Source organism: Xiphias gladius, chromosome 22 (assembly GCF_016859285.1).
Source record: "Xiphias gladius isolate SHS-SW01 ecotype Sanya breed wild chromosome 22, ASM1685928v1, whole genome shotgun sequence".
Classification (NCBI taxonomy): Eukaryota; Metazoa; Chordata; class Actinopteri; order Istiophoriformes; family Xiphiidae; genus Xiphias; species Xiphias gladius.
Genome location: NC_053421.1, coordinates 7,259,583 through 7,279,783, shown reverse-complemented (window position 1 = coordinate 7,279,783; position 20,201 = coordinate 7,259,583). Strand labels below are relative to the sequence as shown.

Sequence of the window (20,201 nt, the reverse complement as noted above, 5' to 3'; positions counted from 1 at the left end):
TGTAAATAAGTAAATTATGACACATATTGCACATGCAGCCTGTCAAATTTACATCATTTAATATGTATTCATCCACTGTTTATATTACCCCTATTTTCTGTATGTGTCTCTGTCCAGGTCCAGCAATCCTAGAGGATGTTTTGATTGAGGTGTTTCGGACTCTATACACGCAGTGCCGAACAGAGTTGGACCTCCAAAACCAGAGTCCATTCAGCAAAGACCATACACACCTCAGCAGGTCAGTCCAGTCCAACACTTGCCTGTCTGGGCCCTTTAGACATTAGGAATGATAAAAATTAAATGAACACTGTAGTAAAAATTTGGTTGTTGCATCATTAAAGAAAAATATGGGTCAAATAGAACAAATGGGACATGTTACAGAAAATAACATCTGATTAACAGATACAATGTTAGAAAATTGAATAAGTGAGTAATACATGAATATAAAACAGCATTACAAAATACTTAAAAAAACGTTAATGGAAAGTAAGTAAAATTGCAACACAGAAATATGAAAATATATGCAATTTGAAAAAGGTTTGCCAAATAATGACAAATGAACGTCACAATTGGAGGAATATGGAGTGATGGAGAATCAAATTTTTGTATTTTATTTTTAATTCTGTAAATCTTGCCTTGTAAATTGTGAAAATACTTTGATATCTTTGCTTAATAAAAAACTTAATTGATTCATTATAATTGATTCGTAATTTATATATTTTATTTCTTTTAGTTAGTGTATTCATCCATACAATTTATGATTTTTTTTTTTTTTTTTTTTTTTTAGATGAAGAAATTGAAGCTTGAATCTTGTATGTAACTAATGAACGTAAATTTTGTCGTCTTTCTTAGCAAACTACGTGAGAATAAGAAGACAGCAGAACTTATTAAAACAGCCAATCTCCTGTTCAACTCGTTTGAACCGTACTACATGTGGGACTACATCGCTCGCTGGTTTGAGGAGTGCTGCAGGTTTGTATATGTAGCTGAATGTTTACATATACACTGAAGTTGCCCCTTTCTGAGGCACACCTAACTAGCATCATCAACATTACGGGTTAAACTCTAACTATCAGTGGGCAACAAAAGGGGAAAACAAAAATCGCTGCTGGTTTTGGAGCAGTTCATTATGCTGCTGGGGATTTCCTGATCATGAAGAGGAAATGGGATGCTACAAGTCTGCTACTCTTGTTTCAGTACGCTGTGGTGTTGAATGCTCAGCTGGCTCCAGAGGCTAAACGTGCCAAGATACTTTTTCTCATACCATTACACCCACACCAGAACTCTAATTTTAACAAAGTGGATCTACACATTGGCAACATTTTCAAAATCTAAACACCGAAGTTAACCGCTAACCATCTTACTGTACTCAAAATCTTTCAAAATATACATCTGTTGCAGGAGGACAATGGAAAGCAGCCCACATGCACAGCGGCACTCTGGGAGTTTAGACCCTCCTGAGCTCTCATTGGTGGAGTTCTGTCAGCTGGTTGATTTCCTACTGGATATTGTTTCCTTGGTGAGAATTTGTTTTCTTTTCTTTCTTTCATTCTTGCCTTATTCTCTCTTTCTGTATGTCTGTCTTCAATTTTCTTTTCCTTCCGTTCCGTCTTTACTTCCACTCTACCATCATTTTCTTTTGCATTGCTTTTGTTCCTTCTTTTTCTCTTTCACACTTTAACATTGTTCTTTTCACTCTTCATTCTTTCTGTACTTTGTCTTTTCAATACTGCTTTATTGCTCAATTTTTCCTTTATTTCCTTGTCTGTCTTTATTCATTCTTATTCTTAACCATTTCATGTTTCCACCTCCTTTCCTTTATAGATTTCGTTTTATTCAAAAATGTCCTCTGTTTTTGTACCTTTCCAGCACATTCTCTCTCTTCCCTCTTCTACAGTCTCTTGTCTCCCACCCCTGCTTAGGCTTTTAATCTCATTCTTTATCTCTCTCTCCCTCTTGGCTCACACACTTCCTTCTTAAATCCAAAATTCTCCCTACAAATAACATTTATGACCATTTGCAATTTGGCCTTCATGTTGTCAGATTTGTCATCCAACTCCATTTCTGGGTCAAGTTTCGGGATGTAATGGCCACCACTAGGGTGTGCGCGCGCCTCACATCTGTTCTGTGTCTGTATATGTGCAATCCCTACACAGGTTCAAAATGCCTGTTTGTTTAGTTTCCCTGCCAAAATGTTGTTTGCATCCTCTAGAAATATGCTTGTCTATACAGTATTTCCAATCTGAATAGTTTGGAAATCCCTCAGTCTTTTTTTACCCTGTTTAAATGCTTGTATGTGTGTGTCTGTCTGTTTGATTGAGAAAGAACCTTGTGTTCTGTGACACTGTAAGTGAGAGAGGGAGAGTGTGTGTTTGTGTGTGTGTGTGTGTGTGTGTGTGTGTGTGTGTGTGTGTTTCTGCAAATTAAAGTGTTGTGTGGCCTGTGCTCTGCTTGCTCCTGTCTGTTCAATCTATCTGCTCTTTCTCCTTGAAGCCTACTAGAAGCATGAGGGTAATCTGCCAGGTAAAGTACTGCTCTTTCCTGCTTTTTCACCTCACCTTGCTTCACTGAGGCTACGATTAACATTTCTGCAACGTCCTGCCAACATCCCTCAGGCCATCTTTGTTCCTGCCTTGCTTTGAGTGATCATTTCAGAATGACTGACTAATTGACATATTTTAATACCCAAAATGAACATGATCCCAAGGGAGAAGTGGAATTATAAAAGTCATTATGTGTGGTGAAAACTTATCCTGGCTGTTTGATGTGGATCTTGTGAAAATGAAATCTCTGCCCAGTGTGTGCTTTCTGTTAAGCATGCATGTGTTATATGCTATTGCATTGCTCACATATTTGTAAGAAATATGAGTATTTTAATTTGCTCCATGATTTAATGCTTTTTTTTTTATCATTTGGATGTTATTTTCTTGCTCTTTCATAAAAATGTGTTGAGAAAAATACTTGTTTTTTTTTTTTTTTTTTTTTTTTTAAAAACCATGCTAAGGTGCAAGAAGGCCATAAAAATCAAATATCGAGAAAAGTAGGTTCCCTACATTTAGGTCTTTAGGGCTTGAATTGGATCTAAGTGTGTAAAGCCTTCATTTCATCATATATATATTTTACTTAAATAATAAAAAGAACAGCCAACATACAAACACAGAGGATGGGGGAGATGTCTTTGGATAAATGGTCTCAATGTTCAACTGCTGAAAATTTTATACACTAACTTCCTCAGGCTTTTTAAATATTGACATTTCTTAGACGGAAAATGAGAGTAACATAATATTTTGTCCTGATGATAATGTAGTGTCAGGATAAAACCAGAGGGAGAAGAGATAAGAGGATAATTCTAGATTTGAATGCGTATTTGATCACATTTAATCAAGCAAGCTGTAATACATCAATCTTTATGAAGAGTTCAATAGTCCAGTGGAACCCTAATTAAGTTACCAGCCATAGTTACTTTTTATTAGGTTCACCTCCTTCCAGATACCCAGCAATTGTACCTTCAACTTACTTCACTTTTGTGTTTTCCAAAATGTTTAGGAGACGTACATAGAGATCCAGACAGAGCATCTTCCTCAGCTGCTGTTGCGCATGGTGGCAGCTCTGACCTGCCACCTGCAGGCGCTGGGCCTTGGGGAACTCACCCACTGCCTTCGTCTCTGCTCCAAGATCCTCAGCAAAGTGCAGCCACCGCTGGTGTCCCCTCTGGCCCTGCCCTCAGGCTCCCAGGCTCAAGGTCACTCTAACTCCACTGGCAACTCCTCAAACTCAGCAAGGGATAAGAGCAGAGACAAGGACGACAAACGGGTGAGGAAAATGATTAAAATATTCCATAAAAATTAAATGGCAACACTCTTTTCCATTAGAAAAAAGAAAATAATTGGGAAGTGTTGAATATCATGTGTTTCCTGACACTGATACTCTGATCATGATAAGATCAGAGTATCTGTTCACTTTTAGTGGTCAGAAGTTAAAATTGTTCACAAGCACCAAAACAATAACAGTGCCACTGCTGTGCCAATCTTTGAGTTAGAAAAACATTGCCAGTGTATAATTCTGTTCTGTCTCTGATCTTTTAAAAATCTTTGATAAAAAACAAACCCTGTTGCTGCCCCAGTCAGAACAAATCCCAGTTTGACCTATACAACCCACTTCCCCTAGTTATTGCCCAAAAAACCATAAGTTCAGGCTCTGATGGTGTTCCCTGGTCCCTGAACAGGGCCCCTTCCAGCTCTTGTTTCCTTCTGTCAGCCTCCTGCCATGTGCTGCAGTTGGCTGGGTGGCCCTGCCATCCCCAAATCCCTTGACACGAGGCATTTGAAGACTTGTTCAGAACAAATGCTTCTCTTGGCAGTCCTGGTCCTCCTGGTCCCTGTCCAGCAACCTGGTTGTTTAAGTGTTATAGAGCTCAGTGAGGCATGATTAAAAGTTTAGTCACTCAGCCCCATGTCTAGAGATAGACGGGTTAAATGGATTGAGGTAGGCCCATGACAAGTAGAAAGAAGATGGATAACCAACAGCTGAGCCCAGCTCGCCTTTTCTCTCTAAGGAAGCAGGGGAGTAGACTAGCCTGTGATGCCTCCTGGGTGTGCCATATCCATCAGAGTGGAAAACACCCCGCATACATCCACTGAATACTATAACGTCCCCACCCCCCACCCTGAGGGGCATATAGAGAATGTGCTGGCTAACGTGCCATCTGAGTCCAGGCTCCAGAATGTGCATGATGCCTTGATCAAAATGTATCCCACGAAGCCCTTAGGCCCCCACAGGCTGACTGTGACAGAGGACTGTATGAACTTTTAGGTCTGTGAGTCTGTCCGCCTGCAGCAGGATGTAAGTCTGGTGTACAGTTCAGTCTACACTTAGTCCCTCAGGTCAGACCCGACAGCTGTGTATGCAGCCTCACTATAAAATAACCAGTGTGCAGGACACAGTGCAGTGAAAGGTCATGGTTTGTCTGTTAAGGTTAATATTTGTTTAATGTGTCTGTCTGTTGAGAGATCACCATTATTACAAGGAATAGTTTGGCATACAGTTTTTACTGAATAAATGACTGGTAAGTGTATCGGACATGGATAAAGTCTTCTATCCAGGTGTCTGTAATTTTACATTGCAGTTTCAGTCTATGTTGTTCTATATTACAATTTCTGGAAATTTAATGAAGAAAACATGAAGACAGTCCTGCTCACTCATGTGCAACATTGCCTTCAACATCTCTGGCAGTAGTCAAGTTGACATATATTAGGTCTTATATTAGGTACTGCCATTTTGCTCAACCCTTCTATTGTCATATACTGTAAATATAAAGGCAGTTTAACTTCTGTATTAAAAATAATCATACATTTCCCATCTGATCATAACTACATCAGAAAACATTAATAATAAGACATAATTATTGTCTAGTGCTAGTCCCTCCATGGAAGGACCTGTCAATCAATTTTTTGAGTGTTGGCAGGTTACAATCCTGTATTTTAGATTTTGTTGGTGGGGCTAGCCATTTGATCATTAGAGCTTTTTATACATCACACATTTTGTTATGCTATTGCGGAAAAAGCAGAGTGGTATTTACTTACCTTTAAAAAAGGGCTGCATTCCATCTAGGTGAAGAGTTCCAGGAGCCACAATATTGTGCATGCTGGCTCACTGGAATGACTTACTGGGACACTTAATTGAACGGAGCCTTCATTTGAGTTATTAGTTACACCTGTGATTTTCATGCCATGACAGTAGCATCTACGCACACATCGCTCATGCACGCAGGTGTTTTTACTTTTACTATGTTGCCAGGTTAGACCGCTACTCGGGGCTGCGTGGACGCGTCCACACTACAGTTGATTGACATATCCCTCACACTCCTGTTAGTTATCATTGTTATTAGTACATAGAGTTTGGTGACATCATATAATATCCAGCATAGCCTCCCCCAACTTTAACCTGACTCGAGCTCTTATCAGCCAGGGCATTTGAGAGCACTTGTACAGAGCCTTTAGGGAAACCGGACATAAATTCAAAGCATGTTGAACAGGGATACACTTGTCAATAGTATTCTTCTAATCTGTATAAATGATAAATGTATCCACATTGAAATGCAGAAACAAATCTTGCAAATATTTTATATTTTTTATGTAAGTTTGGCTAATTTTGCTATATTAAAATTACACTAAAAACACTGTAGTTTATCCCTTTTAATTTTTTTCTTCTTCTTCTAACTTACTCATAAGGACTGGATTGCATTATCAGCACCTCACTTGCATTTCTTAAAATTTTTCTTTTCACTTTCTTTGACCAGATGCAGGAAACATATTTTCAGAGTGTGAAGACAAAAAATAGCTGGTGATGGTAGTTGGTTTAAATTTATGTTTTTTTTGTTTTTTTTAAAAATTTGGATATTCTTTGCCAAATATCTGTAAAAACAATGACAAGGTGCCTTGAATTTGAATCACCAAACAGTGCTTATTCTTGTATTTTAATAAAGCACATACTCTGCACTATGCACTACGCATATAAAACCTTTTTTACATTATGTTTGCTACTTTTACTGTGTTAGTACTTTACTATATTGTAAAGAAAACTACTTTTCAGGGAAACAAAGAGCTAAGGTCACATTCATAAAGTGATTGGCAAAAGAAAGATCAATAGAGTATCACGGTCACAAATGCTCTGTGGGAATATACAGAATCTGCACTTGGAAATTTCCTGGTTTGCTGTATTTTCAGGATGGCAAAACACACCTTTCTCCTCTGTTTTCATCACTCTTTGCTGAACATCCTTCATCACCTGTCTGACTCTCTCTTCCTGCAGGCTCTCCCTGCTACTCTGGAGCTACCTGGCAGTGGGGAGGTGTTTGAGGATGGGGAAAATCCTCCCAGCAGTCGCTCCTCAGAAAGTGGCTTCACAGACTTTGTCCAGTACCAGGGAGATGGCCCAGACGAAACAGAACGAATCCCCCATTCCCACCCAGCAGTCAAAACAGGCCGTCGCTCCTCAGGCCCATCACAGACCAAGCCTCTGGACAAACCTGTCATGCAGTGCTGCCTAGAGCATTTCCAACAGTTTCTCTCCCGACTTATCTCCCTGTATATTAACCCTGGGCGGGTGGACAGACCTGATGGTGAAAGAAATGTGGTGATGCAGTTGGGGCCCCTGGCTTCAGAGGGCTCCCACCACTGTGATCATACTGAGTTATGCTCAGGATCTGGGATGGTTCAGAGGGAGTTTGTTGCTGCCTTCACTGCTGCCTGCCAGCTCTTCCTAGAATGCTCCAGTTTCCCTGTCTACATCGCAGAGGGTAACCTCAAGTCCTCACCCACACAGGAAGAGCAGTTGGGTAAGCACCAAAAACACTGTAATAATGAATGAGGGAAGCTTCTTTCTTTTATAAGTACTTACTGTATGCAAGCTGTTGCTGTGCTTAATTGGGGGGCATTTGAATATTTGAATATTTGAAGACGAGGAGTGATGATGGACATTTTTTTTTTTTTTTTTTTAAAGACAATAAGACCACTGAGTAAAAGATAAAGATGTACTACTTTACTGTATATCCCTTCTGCATCCATACAGACAGTGAGCAGGTCCGTCTGCCAGTGTGGCTGCAGACACTGATGGATGCCTGCTGCCTGGCCAGTGACTTCAGCCTGCAGGGCGTTGCCATCTCCCTACTCATGGATCTAGTAGGACTAGCCCAGTCAGTTGCCATGGTGACGGCTGAGAGCGTGGCATCCAGTGACACAGAGTCCGCACAGCCCATGAGCCCTAGCCAGGGTCGAGTGGCTGTCGTCATCAGGCCACCACTCACTCAGGGAATCCTAAAGTACATCGCTGACAAGACGGACGTCTTCAAGGTAGAGATCTTGTTTCAGGTTATAGTGGAATTATTTGTGATCTTCATTTTTTCAAGGTTCTTTACTCTATAATCTTTTGTTCAGAGCGTGGCTTTGATTTTGTGGGACCAGTTGGGTGAAGGAACTCCTCAGCACCATCAACGCAGTGTGGAGCTTTTCTACCAGCTCCACAACCTGGTGCCTTCTTCCAGCATCTGTGAGGACGTCATCAGCCAGCAACTCATGCACAGAGACAAGGTCAGCATAATGCACATATTACCTGCCAGGTCATATCCACACATAACACACAAAACAGAAGCACACACACCATGAAATCCATTCTGAAGCACATTTTCTTTCAGAGAATTCGGTTGGAGGCCCATGTGAAGTTCTCTGTGCTGTGGCATTTGACACGAGATTTGAACGTCAACAAGTCCTCTCCTTTTAGTCGTACGTTTGACAGGTAGGTCAGGATGTGTTGATGGCATGGTTAATGGTGCTTAATTCATTTGAAGGGGCCTCCCTCAATACAGTTATATTTTGCATCAAGGGCCTTTCCTGTGATTCAATGTCCTTTTCATTTTCTTTTTATCTTTCTCTCTTATCCACACTACCCTCTCTTCTCTCTCTCTCTACTTCTTTTCACTTGGTCCTACAGATCTCTTTTCATCATGCTAGACAGTCTGAGTTATTGGGACCCATGTACCAGTGCTGTTGGTCGGGCTTGGCTGAATCAGGTCCTTCAGAGACATGACATTGCTCGGGTCCTTGAGCCACTTCTCCTCCTTCTGCTCCACCCTAAGACCCATCGAGTGTCCATTCAGAGGGTACAAGCCCAGCGGCACTGGGCCCAGGTCTGTCCTGAACCACCTGAACAGGGGCCATCAGAAGCCATCTACACCAGGGACTCAGGCTTCTCAGACAGTGAGCAGTACCTGTTTTTTGCCAATAGTGACCTTTATTACATCCAGTTTGTTTCTTTTTTCATGATAAGAGCATCTGTTTATGTAAACTTTTAAACTTTTTTCTTGTTTCTTTCATTCATTAGACTTCAGTCTTATCCACGTGGGGAGTGTTACACAAGATGAGCTCCAAGGCATGGCGATGGGTGACATGGAGCCGTTCTGTCTGACGGTCAACCCCTTGAGTGACAGCCTGTCCTTGCTGAGCCTGAGCAGTGAGAACTTACAACTAGCTGGTGAATATCAGTCTGCTGACCAGCAGGGGGAGCCCCAGAGCTCAGGGTCCAGTGGCTCTCATTCATCAACAGTGGAAAATGGCAGCTTTGAGGAACCAGAGGGTGTCAACAGCACAGTCAATGGCTCAGACCAACAGCCTGGTTCCTCAGATGACATGTCTGAGGACTCTATAGAAGAGGTTGTTGCCGCTGTTATCAAAGAGTTAATAGACAGGGTTCTGAGTTTAGTAGATGAGGGATCTCTTGAAGTCTCACCTCCACCTGAAAATTGGCCACAGACAGACACAGACAGCACTTCCTCAGATACCTCGACTGGTCCCCGACTTGACTCAGGTCCTCCTCCCAGCTCCAGCCACCGGACTGTGCCAGAGATGCTGGCTGGAGGCACGCTGGAGTTCCTCTCTGTCACACAGGCAGATATATCGGCAGAGGAGCAGCACAAAGAGGGTATCACCCGTCATAGTTCATCTCCTTCTATTGTCACGTTGCCAGACAGCTCTGACCCAACCACCCCGGACCACAACCTGCGGGTGGATGACCCTCAGGCCCGTAAACGTAGCCATAGCAGCACCCAGCTTAGCCTTAAAGGGAAGATCATGGAGAGGCTGGCAGACAAATCTCCAGGGGCAAAGCCCAAAATCAAGAAGGCCAAGAGGAAAGAGGAGGAGAGACAGAGAAAGGCAGCGAATCAAGCTGAGAAACTGCGGCCACCCAGTATTTTCTTTGGGGATAGCCTGGATCTAGAGAACTGGTACAGCTGTGGGGAAGGCGAGGTATCAGAGATTGAGAGTGACACGGGCTCACCCAGCGGGGGTCCTGGTGGGACTGTTGGGGGGGTCCGTGTCGCAGGATGCAGATCATCCTCTGCCCCAACTCGTTTTAACATCCATCCTCTCTACCAGCATGTCCTGCTCTACCTCCAGTTGTACGACTCCTCCCGGGCCCTCCACGCCCTGTCAGCCATCGCAGCCATGCTGAAAGCCGCTCCCTCAGGGTTTGTAAGTGCCATCTCCACCACCAGCATCAACAACACCTACACTCCACAGCTCTCTCTGCTCCAAAACCTCCTAGCACGTCACAGAGTCTCCGTTATGGGCAAAGACTTCTACTGCCCCATCCCCCAGGACTCCCACTCCCACTCATTTCGCAGCGCCATGTACCTGGAGATCATCATCTCGCTTTGTCTCTATTTCCTAAGAAGCTATTACTCTGCCCACTTGGCAGCAGGCCCTCAGGACTTGGCAGGGAACCGAGCCATGCAGTTGACCAGTGTGGAGGTCTTAGCTCTCCTCTTCAGCGAGCTAGCCAAAGTTACAGGTGGCTCGGCTAAGGGCTTTGCTAGTTTCATCAGTGATGTCCTTTTTAAGTGCAAAGTTCAAAAGGTGGTTCTCCATTGCCTGCTCTCCTCCATATTCAGCGCCCAGAAATGGCATGAGCAACGGTTGTCAGGTGTTAACATTGCCACAGTTGAGGAGGGTCTGTCAGAGGATAGTGTGATCAACCTGTCAGAGGACCAGATTGACAGCTGTAGTGCAGTCCAGTCACAGTTGTTAAGACTGTTGCAGAGCCTTGTTGTACTTGAGCACAGAGTCCTGGTGCCAGCAGATGAGGGAGGAGAAGGAGGACCTGTGGGAGGAGGGGCAGGTGGTGGAGGGACAGGAGTTGGTGTTGGGGCAGGGTTTGAGATTCTCGGTGGAGAAGTGGAGCATGTCAACCCTCAGCAGCCAATGACATCACTGCAATACCTCCATGGACAGCCTATCACAGCGCAAGGTATGTTCCTGTGTGCAGTGATCAGGGCACTTCACCAGCACCATGCTTGTAAGATGCACCCCCAGTGGATCGGGCTCATAACAGCCACCCTGCCATACATGGGGAGGGTGCTGAGGAGGGTGGTGGCCTCCGTCACTCTGCAGCTGTGCAGGAACCTGGACAACCTTCTTCAGCAGTACCGATATGAGACCGGAATAACTGACACCAGGTATTAACATCTACATGGATTCTATTGATATGACATACCGTTATGGTGACTGCAATCAGTTACATCATACAGACTGTACAGTGCAATAAAAGATCATACCATGGGTTCCACCTGGTGGTACCCTTGACCATCGGATGCACTTGCTCTCCTGCAGACCATCCATCTTTCTAATGTACCAATTCTGCTTAATGTGTAAAATTCCAAATTTTTTATAGACATGTTAAAAAATAATAATTCAAAAATATACACCGATTAAACTGCATATTCTCCCTTTATCTTCCAGACCCCAGTGGATGGCTCTCTGCATCCCTCCTGACTTGATTCTGACAATGCTCGAGGGCATAACGGCCATCATCCATTACTGCCTACTGGATCCCAGTTCACAGTACCACCAGGTGAGGGTGCTGTACACCAAATTATTGTAGCAGTGTAAAACTTGTACATAGACTTGCTCATATATAGCAATTCTGAATACAGCCCTCCTTTGCTGTATTTTAGATTTTTCTGTCCTTATTTGATAAATTTGTGAGTATAATGTATAATAAGATGTGCTCGACATTTTCTATTTCATTTCATATTACTGTATTGTACCATAAGTACTGATGGTTTTGTTGCCTCTCCTGCCTCTCAGTTACAAGTGAGTGTTGACCAGAAGCACCTGGCTGAGGCTCGTTCGGGTATCCTGTCCATCCTCCATACCATCATGTCCTCTGTCACCCTACTGTGGAGTGTCCTCCACCAGGCTGACAACTCCGACAAGCCAGCTGCTGCCTCTGCTGCCTCCACTTCCAACATCAACCTGGGCTCCACGAAGGTACACCAGGAAACATGAGTTTTTCCATCAAAGACTCAAAATGTATCATAATGCAGATTTAGGCAGTCTAGCTAAATGGTAAAGAAGCCCCAGTCATTCAACTGGATTGCCTTTTGTCTCTTTCATCCCCAAAAAATCAAATAGCACATATGATGAAGTCAGTTTTGTTTTTTGGGCAATATTTAAATTGCCGGCAGCACATAACAGAGGTCAGGTTTAGACCAGGAAACTGTAGTGTTTGGTGTACATCAAACCACAAAACCTTTCCAGGGCTAATCTAAATATGTGGGCAGCCTATCCCAATAACTCCATGCACAGTACTTGGATTACTGGTCTCAACAGTGAGAACAGAATCTCATTACAGACAGTAAAGGACTTTTTTCAGTAATTATAGCTCTGTATTTTTCCTCAAATAGTTCTAAGCCTTGTCCAGATGGAATTTGTTTTTCTGGAGGTGGGCTGGTAATGTAATTTTCACTGAGATAACACAGTGATTTTTGCCCTACACAGAACGTAGTTTGTAATCATTAGAGGGCCTGTGTCCCTGAAGGAAGAACAATTAAAGGCCATCCGTTGTGAGTCTGAGCACTTTAGAGGGCAGTTGGCATAGCACTTCAGAGCAGAACAACATTAATGATAATGTTGTTTGACCATTTATTTTGTGTCAGTTAAGAGAATACATGTGGAAGGTAGCGTGTGATACATATCTGAACATGAAATGTCCCCTAAGTACTTAAATGATATAACACTGTGTTTGATTTATTTCTTGCATTCAGTTGTGTTTTTCGTATCACAATATACTGCAAAATATATATTTAAAAGATGTTGGCAGTGACAAAGCCTGTAGTGAATTGCAACTGAAATTGTTTGCATAATAAACTGTTTAGGTCTAACCTTAGGTCCTCGCTTAAATCTGTTCTACAGAACCTCCGTCAGCAAATTCTAGAGCTGCTGGGTCCGATCTCCATGAACCATGGTGCTCACTTCATGGCAGCAATTGCCTATGTTTGGAATGAGAGGAAACAGGTCAAAACTCCAGTCAGAAATAAGGTGGGTGTTGTGAAAAAGTCTGACCATCCTTTCAGTGTTGACCACCATTTAAATCTGTCTCTTTTTTTTTAAACTTTCTTTTATAATCTAGTCATTTCTGCATGCATGTTAAATTAGAATGTTTTTTATTAGTTGCAGAGTGAAACATAACAGTAGGACTTTACTGCCCATGAAAACATTTAGAACCCAGTGCTTGACTAGTGTGTAGTCACTATGTAATCAGTAGGTACCATTAAAAAAAAAAAATGCTGTGTGTTCAACTATGATACACACATACTCTATTCAAGCCTCTGTGTTCTAATTTGAGTGAAGTTGTCACACTATACTCATTTATACCATTGACGTGTATTTATGCTGTATGTCCTTCAGGTGATTCCTGTAGCCAGTGAAGAACAGCTGCTGCTGGTTGAGCTGGTTCGTTCAGTGAGCGCCATGCGCACTGAGACAGTCATGCAGACAGTCAAAGAGGTTCTGAAACAGCCACCTGCCATTGCAAAGGATAAGGTTTGTGTTTCTGCCTTTGATGCTGATGTCAGCTGTACTGTAGCTGTATTGTTACTGTAGCTTAAATGGTTTCATCCCTATCACTGACTCCTCAGCAATAGGCTTACACACTGCAGAGCTGGAAGAGCTTTCTGCCCGAATATAAACACATCACTAATTTCATTATTTGCACAACTGCAGCAGAAGTTCTTAAATTTGAATTAAAGTATGAAAATTGGATTAAACTTCATTTGATCATAAATCCATATATTTCTAAAGCAGAAACAGGGGAAGATTGACGCTTGTAGTGTTAAATACTGCATATATTAATTGTGCTTTTTTGTTTTTGCTTAAGTTTGGAGTAGAATATTGTGATTTTTGTTCATTGTTTTTTTTACAAGGACTTTTATTTTCTTTAAGTCTTTTAGTTTCACTTTGTTTGTGGACATTCATTATATTTACATTATATTCACCGTACCTACAGAAGCACCTCTCTTTGGAGGTCTGCATGCTGCAGTTCTTCTATGCCTATGTCCAGAGGTGAGTCCAATGCTTCCCAACATTGATATATACCGGATTTATCTTTGTTATTTAACTGCGATTATTGTTTTAATCCATCTAATCTTCATAGAGTCCCATTTGTGCCGAGCCTTCTAACCTCTAAAACTTTTTACCTTGCGGTGTTGTGCCCTGTTTTTTGTTTTAGGATCCCTGTGTCCAGTTTAGTTGATAGCTGGCCATCTCTGCTGGCACTGCTGAAGGACTCTGTGCAGTTAGGCCTGCCTGCCCCGGGCCAGTTTCTCATTTTGGGGTTGGTTTCGCTTCTTTCTCTTCTTTTTAGATGTCGTAAAGGTGTCCGTATATCTTCACAACCTCTGAGGAATCAGTTGTACGATTATTCTTAAATTTGTCAGTTTGTGGATATTAATTGGGTAGCTCAAAGTTAACTGGTCACATTGTGGATTTGAATAAATCAGTCTGCAGAGATCACATATTGTATATTTAAACTTCTGTAATATGGCTCTCAATTTGTCTTTCTTTTCTTCAGAGTTCTGAATGAGTTCATTTTGAAGAATCCCAATCTGGAGAGCAAGAAGGACCAGAGGGAGCTGCAGGTAATTACTTTAAACACCTTGACTCCAGTACAATTCTTAATTGTTTGCTTTATGTCTTGTAGTAAGATTATATCTTTTTCCATTTTATTTGCCATGCCGTTGTGTAGTTTTTATATCATCTTAATGACAAGTGAAGTTTTGCTTTAGTTTCATGCTCTGCAGTCACACAGGATTACACAGTGAACTACAGTAAGACGAGCTGACAGGATATGAGTCCTTACTAATGTAACTGAATATTCTTCGTGTATTCAGGACGTGACTCATAAAGTTGTGGAGGCCATCGGGACGATTGCAGGCTCCTCTCTAGAACAAACCACATGGTTGAGGAGAAACTTGGAGGTGAAGGCTTCTCCTCAGATAGTTGTGGATGGAACCAACCTGGAAGCTGATGTAGAAGGTTTGTGCTTAAATTCACTGATTGCATTGGAGAAAGTGCCAATGAAGGCAGTATCTATATCCCTGGCCATTGCGGCAGTAGATAGCAGCTAGTTTTACACTAAATTTACTAAAACTAAACTAAAATTTTAGACACTATGTCTAATAGGAATGTGAGAAAAACGGCTTTAATATGTCCTTCTCTTTACCTCTCTCCACATTGTATTAGCACTTGGGGGAGTTTTCTGGGTGCTAATGATATAAGCAGATATAGCACAACCATAAAATTCAAGTTTATATGTGCCTTTATATAACCTGTAGATGTTGACAGACGCCCATGTCAGCCCTTTAAAAGTTAAGTGTAAGTGCATTTTACATCCATTCTACACATAGATATGTGTCCAAAAATAACTGTTGCTGTCTGATTCCTCAAGGAAGCTCACATCAACAGGCTGAGGTTGTTTCATTGTTGTTGAGTTGCCGGTGAGGTCTCTCTCCTGATATGTGATCAGTTGTTCAGTTGATTGTGAAGTAGTAGGTAGGTAGTTTTTGTGTTTGTGTCTGTATTTTGTCAAGAGAGAGGTCATTGTTGTGTTTATAGCAGCAGTGTATTTTAAAGTCAGAGATTAATGTAAACCAGCTAAATCAATTGCAGAAATTAATCTGAATGTGAGGGACTGAAACTATGTGTGAGGGGTCAAAACAGACCACTTCGATGCTTTTGTTAACACACTACAAAAAGGCGGTGTTAATATTTTTCTGCTATGTATCTGCTGTTAATGTTTGGTATGTGTGTTTTGTAGATTTAATGCACACAGTGATGGAGGCCTCCAGCTTTACGCCATCAGTGTACAGCGTTCACGCCCTCACACTGTTGGCTGAGGTAAAACACTCATGTCTCTGTGATTCAGCTAGACCCTTCCTGCACTCCTCGTATTTCTCAGGCCCTCAGTCAGTGGCTCTGCCAGTTATTTCCATTGTTCATCTTGATTATATCTCAAGCTGCTCTGACTCACATTTACCACCAATATTTAGGCCTGTTGCTCTCAGGCACAGACCTACAGTACTCTAACTACACACAGTAAACTCCAACCAAAGCTCCTTACTGCTGATCTTCGACCACCCCCCCACCTCTAATGTAAATCATTATTGGTAAATCAGTAACTCAATCTGTTGGTTTTAGTGTTGTGTGCTGCGTTTTACTGCTGTGTTTTACAGCTTTTTAAAGCTTTATTTGTTATTGGGTTTATCTGTGGCAATATGTCTATATGTTACAGTGCAGTTTTTCATACGTTTGGTTGGTGCAGTAACATGGTGCCTATATATAATTTTTCAGCCAAGGAATCAAAGTAGCTCAATATTTAGAGATGAATGCCTTCTTTCTGATAATATTTTGTAAGAACCTCAGTCAGTGTTGCCATGCTTACGGAAGGCATATGGGGGAATGCTGAATTTATTTTTTGTTAGGTGCTGGCTCATCTGTTGGACATGGTGTTCTACAGTGACGAGAAGGAGAGGGTGATTCCACTGCTGGTTAATATCATGCACTATGTAGTGCCCTACCTCCGCAACCACAGGTGTGGACAAGCTTTGTTACCACTGAGATATCCTCTGACGTTTTCTGCATGTTTGTGTCTGGAGGCTAACATTGTGTTTTACACAGCTGTAACTTACAAAATTCCACTGTTTATTTTTTAACTTCATAAAACTGAAACAAGTTGACATGTCAGGCAAAAGAGAAAATACAGTCTTTTCATCTTACAAAGAAGGCTGAAGTGCTGAACTGCCAAGTGTGAAAATGAGTCGTAGCTTATCACATGCATGTTTTGAATACGAAAGCGTAATGTTTCCTGTTTCTCCTGGCAGTGCTCACAACGCCCCCAGCTACCGGGCCTGCATCCAACTGTTAAGCAGCCTAAGTGGGTACCAGTACACCCGCCGTGCCTGGAAGAAGGAGGCCTTCGACCTCTTCATGGACCACACCTTCTTCCAGATGGACTCCTCCTGCGTCAGTCAGTGAGTAGGACAGGGAACTGGACTGTGTGTGGGTTAACTTGTAGCCTAATCGATTGCATTGACATGGAGCAAAAAAAGAAACACACTGAATCAGGATGTACCAGATGCACTCAAGATCCTACAAAATACAAGACGAAACAACATTTTAAAGAAGTAGGTCACCCCAAAATGGAAAATCAGTGATTATCCCTGCTATAATTTTTTTCTTCATAAGAATTGGGCCTTATTTTTGAAACTTGAAAAAAATATTATCCATTAGATTCCTTCAAGCAGCTTGAGTGTCAGGATGTTTCTATATAAAGAAAAAAGGATCTACAGTACAGGTCCGGTATTTACCCTTAGTTATCCACTATATTTTTCTCAGTTGACTCTTGCTTTTGATGTCATATCACCACACAAAGTATGCAAATAGAAATACATTTTCACCCACAAATCCAACCATTAAGCATTGTCATACAAAAAGGTTAGATATTCACGTATTTATTCGTAATGTATTATTTCATATGTGCACACTGGAAGAAGCAAGAGCATGTGTTTCCAGTCCGTTTTAAGGGGCAGACAGTATACACCTACAGTATGTTAATAAAGGAATTTCTTAGCAGTCTGCCCTTTGCTGAATAAAATCAACTTCAGAGACAGCAGAGATGCATTTCAAAGTCAAAGTGTAAAAAACTTTTATGCACATATTTTATCAACATGACTTTGTATTGGCCAGTGTTTATGCCAGATATAAGGGGGCTGTGTCTGGTAATTTGTCTCTATATGTTTACGAAATATTAATCTAAATTATCATTTCTCCTATTTTTCAGCTGGAGAGCCATCATTGACCACCTGATGACTCACGACAAGACCACATTCAGAGACCTAATGAGTAAGCCTAACGATTCTTTAGTAGAGTTTCATTTGTAAATAAGTGTAGCTCTTACCACTGGGTGTGGTTACGGACCATTTATCAGATCATGTTTTCCTAACTTCTCATCTCAGGCAGAATTAAACCCTCATCCTACAAAGTCTCATGATCAAAACAAGCACTTGCATTTCCACTCCACTTAAATCTGGAGCCCCTTCAGCTGCGAAACCTATGCTAATGTGGAATAGTTAGAGCCTATTAAGAGGTTAAAGACTGGCACATAGACTGATAAAACTGTGTATGCTTCTCTCTCCAGCCCGGGTGGCTGTAGCCCAGAGCAGTTCTCTGAGTCTGTTCACCAACAGAGACGCTGAGCTTGAGCAGAGGGCCATGCTGCTCAAACGCCTGGCCTTCACCATCTACAGCAGCGAAGTGGACCAGTACCAGAAATACCTGCCAGACATACAAGGTAAACACTTAACACTTTGCTTTGGGAGACCATTTCCCACAACAAGCAGCATAAACATGAATCCCAATGGACAGTTAAGCCAGCTAAATCATACATTCAAGTGTTGACAGGGTTGATGGAGGCTGGGGTTGATAAATTCTGAAGATCTCCGGTATGCCAGCTACAGATTGTATTATCTAGCACCTGAAAACCCTGTATTACAGATCCACACTGACAGATGAAGCTTTTACATCTTTTTTTATCCTCCATGTTTTACCACGTTCATTGAGCAGGTACTTAGGTGTGTGTTTGTGTGTGTGTGTGTGTGTGTGTGTGTTCAGAGCGTCTGGTGGAGAGCCTGCGTCTTCCTCAGGTGCCCATCCTCCATGCTCAGGTGTTCCTGTTCTTCAGAGTGCTGCTGCTGCGCATGTCACCTCAACACCTCACCTCTCTGTGGCCCACCATGATCACCGAACTGGTGAGCACTAGATGTCCCTGACTGCAGTCTCTTTCTCTCACTTACCATTCCTTCATGTGTTTCTTTCTTCCAGTCTTCTACAGGTATTGACCTACTCACACATAAATGAACTCACACACACTCATTCAAACACACTCTACATCTGTTTTCCTGTAGGTTCAGGTGTTTCTACTGATGGAGCAGGAGCTAACAGCAGATGAAGACATATCAAGGTATTTGTTGGTACTGCAAACTGGACTGCAGCAGCAAATGAACATTAGAATTACTTTTTCCTGTGTTCCTTTAATCATTTATCCTCTCCTACCGATCTCTAGGACATCAGGGCCGTCTGTGGCTGGGTTGGAGACCACCTATTCTGGAGGTAACGGCTTCTCCACCTCCTACAACAGCCAGCGTTGGCTCAACCTCTATCTGTCTGCCTGCAAGCTCCTGGATCTGGCCTTGGCTCTGCCTCCTGAGAGCCTGCCTCAGTTCCAGATGTAAGTACAAACAGGCACGGGTCATAATGGGCTTTACATGTGATAGGGCTGGGTCAGGGAATGAGATGGATGAATACCGTAGACATCATTTGTGATGACAATTTGAAATGCAAGAATGCTCAATCTCAGTATGTGGAGGGTATTTGAATGGACACATGAATAAGATATTTAGATGTGACTCCTGTAATGCTTTGTTGGCTTGTTAAATAGATCAAAACTGTTATTTCTGAGTGAGTTCTGCCTCATTATAGGTACCGCTGGGCCTTCATCCCTGAAGCTTCAGATGATTCAGGATTAGAAGTGAGACGTCAGGGGACTCATCAGAGAGAGTTTAAGCCCTACGTGGTCCGACTGGCGAAGCTGCTGAGGAAACGAGCCAAGGTATCTCAGCCTCCCGCTATCTACACGAGGTTATTAAGTGATGAAGACAAATGACTGCCTCTTACCAAGAGTATGTTCCAGGAAATGCCCACTAAAGGACTTCAACATTTTTTTTTGTGTTAGGGCCCATTTCATTCATCCTGCAGTTCCCTCCACCTGAAGAATGGCACCTTAATTTTTCTACCTCAGTAATTTGTTATCTATTCCCCCTCCCTTAGAAAAACCCGGAGGAGGACTGCTCCACTCGAACCCTGTCCTGGGAGCCCGGTCACCTCATGCTGACACTGTACGTGATCCGCAGCATGGAGCAGCTGCTACCCTTCTTCAACCTGCTCAGCCAGGTGTTCAACAGCAAGGCCAGCAGCCGCTCAGGTCCCGTCTACACCCACAACAACCCCGCGGACTCCTCCTTCCCCAGCCACAAGGAGGGCCACAAACTGGAGAGCCAGAAAGTCTTTTGGAGTCGAGCTCGACAGAACATCGAGGAGATGGTGGAAAAAGACTTTCTAGAGGGACTTATCAAGACGTGAGAACACAGCAAGGGGAGGAACATGGGGATTTACACATAACTGATCAACACTAGTGAAAAACCTCAACCTGTACAGTAAAGATCAAGGGAATACAAATGGGGAACAATAGTTTGTACATTTTTTGTATTTATAATGATTATTTTACTTTTCAAAAGCTATTGTATTTAATTTTAA

General features: G+C 42.3%; 1 protein-coding gene and 1 long non-coding RNA gene across 5 annotated transcripts in view; one reads left to right on the top strand and one right to left on the bottom strand.

Annotated features, from left to right (window-relative positions):
* dop1a (DOP1 leucine zipper like protein A) overlaps window positions 1-20,201 on the top strand; it is a 29,906-nt gene that overhangs the window by 8,569 nt on the left and 1,136 nt on the right. The window contains exons 9-37 of one of the 4 annotated variants that reach the window (XM_040117419.1): window positions 118-238; window positions 853-972; window positions 1,402-1,519; window positions 2,494-2,523; window positions 3,547-3,813; window positions 6,811-7,336; window positions 7,570-7,850; window positions 7,935-8,087; window positions 8,192-8,292; window positions 8,488-8,753; window positions 8,878-11,008; window positions 11,292-11,403; window positions 11,640-11,822; window positions 12,747-12,872; window positions 13,242-13,376; window positions 13,840-13,895; window positions 14,062-14,166; window positions 14,404-14,470; window positions 14,723-14,867; window positions 15,649-15,728; window positions 16,313-16,422; window positions 16,712-16,861; window positions 17,671-17,732; window positions 18,028-18,180; window positions 18,501-18,637; window positions 18,794-18,849; window positions 18,952-19,116; window positions 19,368-19,497; window positions 19,716-20,090. In XM_040117419.1, the coding sequence (XP_039973353.1) occupies window positions 118-238; window positions 853-972; window positions 1,402-1,519; window positions 2,494-2,523; window positions 3,547-3,813; window positions 6,811-7,336; window positions 7,570-7,850; window positions 7,935-8,087; window positions 8,192-8,292; window positions 8,488-8,753; window positions 8,878-11,008; window positions 11,292-11,403; window positions 11,640-11,822; window positions 12,747-12,872; window positions 13,242-13,376; window positions 13,840-13,895; window positions 14,062-14,166; window positions 14,404-14,470; window positions 14,723-14,867; window positions 15,649-15,728; window positions 16,313-16,422; window positions 16,712-16,861; window positions 17,671-17,732; window positions 18,028-18,180; window positions 18,501-18,637; window positions 18,794-18,849; window positions 18,952-19,116; window positions 19,368-19,497; window positions 19,716-20,027 (6,398 nt within the window). In that variant the 3' untranslated portion in view covers window positions 20,028-20,090. Of the gene's footprint in view, window positions 1-117; window positions 239-852; window positions 973-1,401; window positions 1,520-2,493; window positions 2,524-3,546; window positions 3,814-6,810; window positions 7,337-7,569; window positions 7,851-7,934; window positions 8,088-8,191; window positions 8,293-8,487; window positions 8,754-8,877; window positions 11,009-11,291; window positions 11,404-11,639; window positions 11,823-12,746; window positions 12,873-13,241; window positions 13,377-13,839; window positions 13,896-14,061; window positions 14,167-14,403; window positions 14,471-14,722; window positions 14,868-15,648; window positions 15,729-16,312; window positions 16,423-16,711; window positions 16,862-17,670; window positions 17,733-18,027; window positions 18,181-18,500; window positions 18,638-18,793; window positions 18,850-18,951; window positions 19,117-19,367; window positions 19,498-19,715; window positions 20,091-20,201 lie in introns of those variants that run through there. The other 3 variants (XM_040117418.1, XM_040117420.1, XM_040117421.1) reach the window with 3 other exon arrangements.
* Window positions 160-5,768, bottom strand: LOC120784013. The gene is made up of 3 exons (XR_005706399.1): window positions 5,583-5,768; window positions 3,518-3,773; window positions 160-271 (listed from the first exon to the last, which is right to left on the bottom strand). It is a non-coding gene; the product is annotated as an uncharacterized LOC120784013 (long non-coding RNA).